The following is an 11,568-nucleotide window of genomic DNA, read 5'->3' as shown; positions in this document are numbered from 1 at the left end:
TTTCTAGAATCTTAATTATGTTGTATTGTAGTGAAGTTGTCTTTTCTGGTTGAGGCTGTTTCATATTCTATATGCCTCTTGCACTTGAATATTGAATTCTTTCCTTAGATATGGATAATTGTCTGCTATGATTTGAGTGAATAATTTTTTATACTCTTTGAATCATCTTTCTCTTTAATTCTGTAATTCTGAAGTTGTCTTTTTAAATTACTATTTTAGTCACATAGCAGCTGTTGGGTCTAGCTTCCATGGTATTGCTTTTTAGGGTTTTATTTAGTACATGGTCTACAATGTCCACCTTGCCTTCAATTTCTGACACTTTGCTTTGCTTTCACATTTGTCAAATCTGCTACCAATGCTTTTCATTGAAATTTTCATATCTTTTATTTCTGCTTGCTTTCTTTTTATCATTTGCAATTCTTTACCAAAATGGTGATTCATTTATTTTATTGTCTTGTTTTGCTTACCCAGTTTATTGACTGTTTCTTCTTTAAACTAATGGAACATTTTACTAGTAAAATCCTTTATCTGTTTAAGTGATCCTCTTTGAGCTTGCTAAACATCTTATAAATTTGCTTACATTCTTTCATCTTTTTAAACCTTTTGACCATTGGAGTTTTTAGTTCTCTGTAGCTTCCTCTATTTCAGCACCCGTGAGATCAGCTCTTGGGGACTTATGGGGTTTTGGAGGTATGTTATTTCCTTGGTTTCTCGTGTTTCTATTTTTTCACATGTTTCTATTTTTTTTGTGTTGTGAGTTAAAGATCACTAGGACAGAGAAACTGTCACTGCTGTGGAGACCTCTTCAGTGAGATTCTGTCTCCCTGGGATGAGTTCTGGGTTTTGGTTGTTTTGGTATCTATACTTCTGTGTTGGTTACTTTTGTTGCTGAGGCAAAATGCCTGATGCCCAAAATTAAGGAAGGAAAGGTTTATTTAGCCTACAGTTTGTGGAGGTTTCAGTCTATACTTGGCTGGCTCCAAGGCAGGGTGGCACATGGCAGATGGCAACAGTTCATGGTGGCAGAAGACAGCAAAAGCAACAAGAGCAAAAGGGAAGGAGCAGCAGCTGGAAGAGCAAGTCTCTTTCCCTCCTTTACACTGTATGAAAGCTACCCACCCTAGGGCAGGTGTAGCACTCATATCCATAACTCCAACACTGGACCATAAATCAATCATAAATTTAGAAGCCCGCTCCATGACTGCATGAGGATTTGGTGGGACATACAGACACAAATCATAACAGCTGCTCATCAATCTCCTCAGTGCAACAGCAGCAGCTGCTGTCACAGATGGGTTTGTTGCTTTGCTCTTGGAGTAACATAGAGGACCACAGAGTTGTAGTATTTTGAGTTCCAGATTTTCCAGTGTTCTCCCCGTCCGTCTCCCATCCCCTCAGGTCACAGAGTGACAAGCCTGTGGCAGAGTCACAAAGTCCTCCAAAGCCTAAGAGCTAATTTTTTGAGACAGAGTCTTGCTAGATTGCCCAGGCTGGCATCAAACCTGGGATCCTCCTGCCTCAGAATGATGGGATTACAGGCATCCCCACTGTGCCCACCTAAAGTTATATATTTTGCCCAGTTTTACTAAAGTGGAATTTAAAAATTATAAATATATATTTGTGGTATACAATGTGATATTTTCATATCATTATATATTAGGAAATGATTATCACAACCAAGCTAATTAACATAGCAATTACCTCACAGGTTTTTTTTCTTTAAACACAGGGTCTCGCTATGTAGTCCAGGCTGGCTTTGAACTCATGATGATCCTCCTGCCTCAGCCTCTTCAATGCTAGGATTGGAGATGTGTGCCACCATACCTGGCTTGCTTTTTTTTTTTTTTTAACTATGAAAATATTTAGGATCTCTCAGCAATTTTTTTTTTGTTCTCTCTCCTCTCTCTTCCTTCTGTCTGTCTCTCCCCTTTCTTGAGACAGCATCTCACTTTGTTCCAGGCTGGTCTGGAACTTGCTAGGTAGCCCACGCTGTCTTCATACTTGCAGCCCCCTGATCAGCCTCCCACAGGCTGGGATTACAGGTGTGCTCTGCCATGCCCTGCTCTCCGGCCAAGTTCCAAGCATACGGTGATAAGCACTGCTGTCACATGCTGCACACTAGATGTTAAGAATGCATTCCTCTTATGTCCGCACGTGTTACTCTCTGACCAGCGTCTCTCCATTTCCTCCCTACCCACCCCTCGTAGCCATCCTGCTACCCTGTTCTCTGTTCCTATGAACTTGACGTTTTCTAGATTTCACATATAAATGAGGTTATCCATACTTGTTTTACTTTGTGACTGGCTTATTTCTCTTTATATAATGTTTTCAAGTTGTATCTGTGTTGCAGCATGTAACTGGATTTCCTCCTTTTAAAGGATGGAATGATATTCCATTTGTGTGTGTATATGTACACAGATTTTCTTTTCCCATTCCTCCACCCACAGATGTGTAGGGTGTTTCCATGTCTTGGCTTTTGGTTCATTGTGGATTGTGTTTAGGTACCTTTTTTTTAAAAAAAAAATTTTTAGGGGCTGGGGATTTAGCTCAGCGGCAAAAGCGCTTGCCTGGCAAGCACAAGGTCGTGAGTTCGGTTCCTGGTACCGGAGAAAAACCAAAAAAACTAAAAAAAAAAAAAAAATTTTTTAGAGTCATGTTTCCCAAAGAGAATTTGACCCCATTATATCACATCTGTGTCTTCTGGTTCCCTCTCAGAATTATATGTACTTCTCTATTTAGCAGAATTAATTTCAGAGCATGGTTGAAGATCACTTTGTAAAGAGCATTATCAACAACATAAAGGGATCTCAAGTCTAAAATTAATGCACTGAATTAAATTATCTTTCTGTGTGTTCCGGCTAGCAGCTTTATCTTATAGTCAGTGTTCTGATCTAGGACAGAGGAATTGGGTCTTCTAGAAATGTATTTTTTAAGATTTGATTTTCCTCTGGGATTTTGTCTTAGTTACTTTACTCATTGCTGAGACAAAATACTGAACATCCACAAGTTTATGGAAGAAAGGTTTATTTCAGCTCATAGTTTGTGGAGGTTCCAGTCTGTAGTTGGCCAGCTTCAAGGCAGGGGGGAATGGCAGAGGAGAAACATCCCATGGCAGAGCAGGCAGGAGGCAGCAAAGCAGCCAGTAGCAGCAGTAGCCTGCCTTTCCCTTTTATCCCATTCAGGCTACAAGCCTGATGATACCACTACACTCATGGTGGGGCTGCTGTTTTCAGTAAATCCATTCAGCCACCCCGAGAACTGTGCTAATTGCAATCAGTGTGTGTGGATCCACACACCCATAATCCCAGCATCACACACCCTAGATCCAGACAGCTCAAAGAACCCTACCTATGAGCACATGATACAAACCATAACAGATTGTTAAAATTTGATTTTGCTAAAGGTGTCAAGAAATAATAGTGAAGATTATGTTTATTGCAAAAAAACAAATAATAGGGACAGAGGCTGTAGCTCACTGGTAGAGCATTGCTTAGCATGTTGGAGGCCCTGGGTTCAATTTCTGGCACTCAAGAACATAATGACTTAAAACAAATGTGAGTTGACTTCTCTCTTATGTGACCAGTGTCTTGAGGATGAGACGCTGAAAGCTGACCTGACCAGGACACTATGCTGCAACCCGCGCAGTCCTTCCTCTGTGGCCCAGGAAGGCAGCATCTGCATCCCCAGCAGGATGAGTGAAGGGGGCAGCACGTGCCCCCTGTCTCCTAAGACAGGTTTTGAGGAGCCATTGGAGTCCCCTTCACTAATAACCGACTGCCAGAACTTGTCGTATGTGTTCACATTGCTGGGAGGCAGGGAAATGTAGTCTTTATTCTGGGATTTAAAAAACTCTATTGTTTCAAAAAGGAGAGCAAAGACATGGTGGTGGTGGCGAACAGCCTATTCCACACCTGACTTTTTTTTTTTTTGGTACCTGGAATTGAACTCAGGACCTTGTGCTTGCCAGGCAGGCGCTTGTGTCGCTGAGCTATATCCCTGGCCCATACACCTGACTTTTATCAAACACAAACCATTTATTGGTCCCAAATATCCTTTTAAAAAAATCAATCTTTTTTCTGAAGAGGATATTAATCTTTACCATGAGGCTGAACTATGCTATTTGCCCTCAGCAGCACAAATGATTGTTTTCAGTAGGAGGACACATCCAGCGTCCCACCTGGCATTAGCAAGGACACAGGCTGCCACTGAAACCTCAGCACAGGAAGGGCTGTCCTGCCCCTGTGTCTGCTAAGAGGCCCCCTTAACTTGAATTCTACAAGAAGATGGGCTTTGGTACGGAAAAGGGTAAGTTAGGAACTGGGAGGCTGTGGACAGTGGGTCAGAAGAAAGGGCGTGCCAGCCTCGAGATGGGAGGAGCGCTACTGACAGGCAAAGAATGGTGATGTCAAGCACAGGGGAGCATAAAGAAGTAGTACTGCTGCAGAATTTAAGAGACTGGAGAGACCAATGGGTGAAACAGGGGGATTTATTAGGTGTGCGCTGGCCCGGAGGACTCCTGTCCAATGGCTGAGCCCTGAACAAAGAAAAGACTTTAGTTTCATACATGCGGTTGGAAGAGTTGGTCTATCTAGTAGCATGGAACTGGTGGGTGGGCGAGCAAGTTTACCGAAGGAGACAAAGGTGGTTAGTCAAGCAGTGACAGTTTTGCAGCTTGGAAACAGCCACAGGAGAGGAACGTCTAAGGGGAAACTGCTTCAGGTTGGGGAAGCTTGTTTTCCTTTTTAAGTTTTGCTTCAGCCCTGGGTCTCTCTCTTCTTCCACCCCCCTGCTTCTCTTTTATGACTCTCGAAGTGATTATCGGCTTAACTGCAGTTCCTACTCAGTCCTTATCTACAGACTTGCATGAACTTTGTCCTACATGCAGTGCCGCAACCACAGCAGAAAAACCTGAAGAAGAAACACCCGTGTGTTGGAAAGAACCAGCTTGTCTCACAGGCCACACAAGAGCTATTGGCTAAAGATCGATGAATTCTTTCTTATCGGAGGGTCTCTCCCTGCAATAGACAATGGTGTTTGACTGCTCTGCAATCTCATTTTTCCTTGCTCCATAAAACCCCGACTCATTCCTGGAGTGCCCATAGCTTTGAGGGAGCTCTAATCGGCTCACATGAATCCAGCACTTTTCTCACCGGGAACTGTTTTAGGATGAGGCATATGTAATTCTGGACAACAAATGAGGTCTGACAGGGGCTTCTAGGAAAATTTTCATTATTATTTTTTAAAAAAGGGTGCAAGAAAGGATGTATTTGCTTTTCTAGCCTTTGGACATGGCTCTATGAAGGTAAGACGTTTGGGGCTGCTGCAGCCACTTTGTGAACGTGAAGAGAACAGTTGAGGGCAAAAACCAATGGCTGAGGACATCAAAGCAGGAAGATGGAAACCACCTGCATTTGTGATGCCTGCAGTGAGGTGCTGAAATAACCAAACCTGAGCCTGAATCTGGTCTTCCTGTCACATGAGATAAAATGCTTATTGCTTTTGGCCTTGTTTGATAATGCAAATGAAACATTCTAAGCCATAAACTAAAGGAAAGAAAAGAGTAGGTAAGGAATTGAGTCACTTTACTTATTGAGACACCAAAAAAATGGGAACGTGTTACTTAATATGTTCACACATAACTCTTATATAGAGCTGTTAAGGCAATACCACTAAAATAGATCGCTTTCACTTTTTAATTTAGGACTTAGAAAGTCCCCAATTAGGTCAAGGGGCAAAAGAAGTATCTATGAAAAAATGTCTATCGAAATATCAGTGAAACCCATAACTTTGTACAATACATTACTAAGCATTTTCGTCTGTTTTCTAAATACTGGGATTTTTTGCACTCTTATTACAGTTGTCCCAGCTTGCTTCCCTTGTCATTATTGCTGACTGAACTTCTCCTAGCTACCAGTGAGTGTGTCTTCCCAGTTCCTCGCTCTCACACCAACCATTTTCTGTTTTATGAGCTCCATTCCGGGTGACTCCTGGGTGTAGACACCTCGCCTCTCACCTGACACCTGTTCTCGGCATTTTCCCCATGAAGCAGAGACCGAGGAGACTAGGAGTGCGTCCCTCACAGGGAAGTTTGGCTCACTACTGTCTGTGAGAGCTTTCTCCCTGTTACCCCCACTCGTCCTCACCTCCAGGATTGATGTTGAATTGAACACATGTTTTTTTTTTTTTTTTAAATAAAAGGAGGAAAAACATTAACAGACAGCGTTTTACCACATAGCAAAGGAACAGTACAGACAATACGGAGTTACAAACAAAGTGGTAGGGAATTAACAATGGTTGTTGTATTACATATTGATATCTTCAAAGTGGCTTCTCATGAAAACAGATATAGAAATGCAATACTGATCAATCAAAGACTCACTGACAGTTTCTTTCAGCATAGAAATAGAAGACAGAAGAACAATCATGTTAACTATCCTGTGTATACATACATACAAAATTTCTCCTTCTTTCCCTTCTCTTTTCCCACATCCCAGTTGCTCTTTACTCTTGAGCGGTTTCCTATCATTTCACAGTGTCTATCATATCTCCGAGTTTAAACTCTTTCAAATTTTACACTAGTGAAACAATGCGGTGCTTGCACACGTATGTTTGATTTATTTCACTTATGAGTCTTATGAGTATGGTCTGTAGTTGTGACCATTTGCCTATAAAAGCCTCAAGTTTATCTTTCTTTACAGCTGAGTAATATTCCATTAAAAAAAAGTACCACAATTTTCTTATCCAATCCTCAGTGGATGGACATTTGGGTTGCTTCCATAATTTAGCAATTACAAATTGTGCTGCTATGAACATAGGTGCACATACATCACTGTGATATGATGTTTTTAGATCTTCTGGGAAAATACCCAGCAGGGGGATAGCTGGGTTGAATGGGACCTCTAGACCTAATTTTTGGAGGAATCTCCAAACTGATTTCCACAGTGGTTTCACCAGTCTGCATTCCCACCAGCAGTGGAGAAGGGTTCCTATTTCTCCACAGCCTCGCCAGCATTTGTTATTGGCTGATTTCTTAATGCTAGCCATTCTTACTGGAGTAAGGTGAACATATGTGTGTTTAAAGAGGTACCTAAACATGGGCGGTATTTAGCCAGGTGTTGTGGTGCACACACCTGTAATCCCAGTACTCTAGGAGGCTGAAGCAGGAGGATCCCAAGTTAGAGCCCAGCCATTTAGTGACTTAGTGAAACTGTCTGCAAAAAAACCAAAGGGGCTCGGGGTGTAGCTCACTGTGAAGGCCCTGAGTTCAATCCCCAGCAGGAAAAGAAAAGAAAAACCTAATTTTTGTCTAGAAAATGCTAAGACAGACAAAGGATCAGCTATTGTGAAAAACACCTTCATATGGCTGTAAGAAAAGGACTGCAGTTTGGACTTGTTTTTTCATCCCTGCCAGATGTATGGAGTGTGAGCAGCGGAGAGGCGGTTCGGGCTTCTGAGAGATGCAAGCCCTGGCTGACCCTGCCTCAGCCTGTGTCTGTCCTGACAGCCGCGCCCGGGCGAGCTCCGCCTAGACACGAGCCACACCGCACACTCGGCAGGCAGCAGACGGTCCTCCAGTACCGAAGTCAGAGTTTCAGGTCTTGTCAAGCTTGTGCACAAAACCACGACATGGTTTATACAGTCAGGCTTCAGCCCCCTGGGAGCCAGGTCAGGCCAGGCGCACACTCCTGCCCCGGGCGGATCACTTAGACCCTGTTGCTTGAAGCACACAGTTCCAAGTTATCTGGGAAAAAAGGCCAAAGGTTTGTGCCCGCGCAGGCTGTGCCCTCCTGGGTTCCACGATGCACGGGGACACAAGGGGGCGCTGAGAAGCCTCTAGACTGACGTGCGGACAGCTCGGCCTCCCTCGGGCTGCCCTATGAGTGTGGGGTGCTGCTTCTCGTCCAACAGCTCAATGCCCACACGGGGCCCTGCCAGGCCTTCGCGGGGGGTGGGGCAGGGTTTAACACTGCGTAACATGCGGGAGGGCTCAGAAGAGAGGAATTAAACAAGAAAAGCGAGACCTCCAAACCAGGGAACGCCGAACCATTTAGCCAGCATTTACTGAGTGGGTACGGGAGGGCGCTGTGTTAAGTGCTCCCTATTTATGAAAGCAGTTAATCCTCACACAGCCCAGTGAGATAAATGCTGCTGTCACTCGGGTGGACAGAGAAAGTCAAGGCTTCGTGATGGTGAGGAGCTCGCCCGTTACAGAGAGAAGCCACAAGCGAGTTCAGGCCCGCTCGGCTCAGAACCGGTCCTCCTAGCCGTGCCGCCGTGCTGCGTACGCCCCTAACGCTGCGAGGTTAATAAGAACCGAGTCTTTTTTTGGACTCAGAAGGTACTTAAAGACCTAAGCATATGCTTCTAAATCCCTCCTAATCCAGAGATTGTATGAGCTGAGGCTCCTGCAGTTTTGTTCAAAATACACATGCACCAAAGTCCTCCTCATTCCAATGCCAAAATCCATTACATATGTATGTAGCGGAAATCTCACTACCTGTAATATATGGAAACTTATAAACGTATCTTATTTCCTGGGCTTTTTCCCCATAGGGAACTGCTTCTGCAGAACGAGAGTAAGCCGTGCCCGCTGCCGCCCTCCTCCTGCCGAGCGCTCCGCTCATCCCCGGGAGGTGGAACCGAGTTTGCAGCAATGGGAACCTGAGGCAGCGGCGCCCAGGTCCCAGAAGACACTAGGAATTCGTGACACGGGAGGAACCCTCTGGGGCTTCCTGCACAAATAAACAAGGCGTTTCTGTTCTTTTGATGGCCTTGGCCCAGCCGGGGATACACAAAACAGACCCAGCAGCCTGTGTGCAGACCTCTGGTCAGGCTGATCTCCGCCCTTGCGAGGCCTTCCCTCCCCACCCTGGGCGCTCCCAGAGTGAAGTACAGAAGTGCAGATGGAGGGAGAACGCATGGCATAATAACTGGACACAGCCCGTCTTTCTGTAGACACAGACTTGCTTGATCCATTAAAACTAACAGTGCTCAACACACTTGTACGGCTCAGAGAGAGGGCACTTGCCTATTAGGTATGAGACCTTGAGTTTGATCCCCAGCACCACACACACACACACACACACACACACACACACACAAATCACTTGACCATCTCTCCACTTTTATGTGCTTTTGTCACTAGTAATTCCTGTGTTCTTACAGCAAGTGTTTCTCTCGAGAGTACCATGACTTCTAGTTCTCCGGGAGGCTGAGGCAGGAGGAGCACAAGTTCTAGCACAGAACTAGCACAGGACTCTTGGGGCAACTTAGTAAGACCTTGCCTACCTCTAAATAAAAAATAATAAAAGGGCTAGGGATGTAGCTCAGTGAGAAGGCCCTGGGTTTTATCTCTGGTACTGCCAAACACACAACCAGTCAAAACCTTATGGAAGAAATATAAATTATTATAAAGTATCAGAAACTTAGCAGCTGAAAATTACAAGGTCAAATCCCCAGCTATTGCATCAGCCCTCCACACATGCCAAGTCAGACAAGTCAAATATGCACAGACACCAGTGCAGGCAGTGTCACTTCTGCTTCATTTCTTGTTTAATATTTGAAAGCTCTGCTAATGCCTTAGAAAACACAGAAATTCTTGAACATATACCATTTATCTGGAGAAATAAATAAACTCTAAATGTTTAATGTCTGAAACCTGGGGAAAAAGATGTAAATTCCCTCTTTAGGATTTAAAAAACATGATAGCAAAATAACTTCATTTTGGCTGAGGTTATAACCTGTGGTCATTGAAATTTTTTTTTTTTTTTTTGAGACAGGCTCTTGTGGCTGGCCTTGAGCTCACTTTGTAGCCTAGGCTGGCATTGAACTCGCGACGATTCTCCTGCCTCAGCCTCCTGAGTGATGAGATTACAGGTGTGCACCACCACGCCTGGCTGAATTTTAAAACTGGAAAACAATTCTTATGTTCCAATTATAAGAAAGACTTACATACATGCTGAACATGGACATGGGAATTTATTTTCTATTACATTTTTCTGGCCAAAAGGAGCCCAAAGGAGTTTTCCTCCTCTTACTTTCTTTAACAAGTGGGGTCGGACTTCTTTACAGAAGCAGGATGTATAACAGGATCAGAGTTGAGCAGACTAATTCTCCACGAGTGGTTTTGATCGCAGCCCTGTTAGAACAACATTTCACCCGGACCCAATGGGCGACGTTGCCTTCCGAGCTCGGCATCCCAGCATCACTTGCGGACTGAGAGGCACCTTCCCGCTTTTCCTCCAGAACTCTCCCTTGTCCCTTTCTACTTTCCTGACTTGAAGTGACAGTGTAAGGAGGAACGACTGTGAGCTCATCCTCCCAATTCCTTTCTCTCACAGTCACGCAGGCTTCTGTAACATCAACTTCTCAAGTTCATTTAGAACCAGAGGGGAAAAGAACCAAGGCGATAAAAACGCATACAAAGCAAACAGAAGACACTTTCCTCGGGAGGCCTGTAGATATTTCCTGTCACTTCTGATGGGTTGCGCAGTATCCGAACAACACACTCCTGACTCAATGCGGAAACCAGGGGCACAGAGATAAATCAAACATCTAAGGCCCGAGGGACACGGCAGCTGCCTCACACACCCCGCCGGTGGGCGCGGCCCCAGGAGGGGCACGGGGGCCACAGCGCAGGGGCTACAGGGAGAGAACTTGCAAAAGTCCTCTGGAGCCGAAATCTGATTATTTGTTTTCTGGATCCCGGGACCACGGCAACGGGAAAGGCTGGGAACAATGTGTGCTTTCTTCTGGGGGTTCCTGGGCTGGACAGTAGAAAAATAGGTGTTTTCCTGAGGGCTTTTGCCTGGCCAAGACGCCGAGGCTGAGGTCCCTGCGGTCCGCCCCTTGTCCTCAATCTTTAAGAGAGTGGTAGGCTTTGGCAGTCCGGCTGTTGACAAAATCTGTCTTCTTAAACTGAGCCTTTGGAATAAGCAGACAGAGAGGTGAAGGGTGAGAGATTCCCACACGAGGTAGAGCGGTTCAGAGATCTCTCCCCAGAGCTGAGCGGGCCATGCTGACCTGGCTCTGCCACACGACACCCCACCCGAGCACCTCACCTTCTTGTAGGCGTTGTGGAGCTCCGTGTGCGCCCACAGGGAGTACAGGAGCACGGACGCGGCTTTGGTGGCTTTGCTGGGGGCGTAGCTGGAACGAGAGGACACTGAGATGGGAGACTGTGTGTGGGCCCTGACGCCCCTCTGACATTCTGTGAGTCCTCCCCAACTGCTGCCTCAGGTGCAGACTACGCGAGGAGCTTTGAGGCAGAGTCGTTCTTTATTCTCTTCCCACGGCAGCGCCGGGGTCGAACCCAGGGCCTCACACACGCTGGGAAGTGCTTTGCGCCTGGGCCACGCCCCAGCCCTCTCTTTCTTTCTTTCTTTCTTTCTTTCTTTCTGACAGAGGCCCTTTTCTTTTTTGTTTTTTTTTCCGGTACCAGGAATGGAACTCACAACCTTGCGCTTGCCAGGCAGGCGCTGTGCCGCTAGGCTAAATCCCCAGCCCCTTTCTTTTCTTTTCTTTTCTTTTCTTTTCTTTTCTTTTCTTTTCTTTTCTTTTCTTTTCTTT

The 11,568-nt window shown here is 45.2% G+C and overlaps 1 protein-coding gene across 1 annotated transcript in view; it reads right to left on the bottom strand.

Annotated features, from left to right (window-relative positions):
* Window positions 1-9,959: 9,959 nt before the first annotated feature.
* Pkp2 (plakophilin 2) overlaps window positions 9,960-11,568 on the bottom strand; it is a gene marked incomplete in the record, with an annotated part of 81,299 nt that continues 79,690 nt past the window's right edge. Inside the window, 2 exon segments of the mRNA XM_013505957.1 lie at window positions 9,960-10,923; window positions 11,061-11,148. Coding sequence (XP_013361411.1) covers window positions 10,855-10,923; window positions 11,061-11,148 — 157 coding nt within the window.

Source organism: Chinchilla lanigera, unplaced genomic scaffold (assembly GCF_000276665.1).
Source record: "Chinchilla lanigera isolate Chin_1 unplaced genomic scaffold, ChiLan1.0 scaffold00104, whole genome shotgun sequence".
Taxonomy (NCBI): Eukaryota; Metazoa; Chordata; class Mammalia; order Rodentia; family Chinchillidae; genus Chinchilla; species Chinchilla lanigera.
Note: the sequence above shows the minus strand (reverse complement) of the source record. Positions and strands in the feature narration are given on the sequence as shown.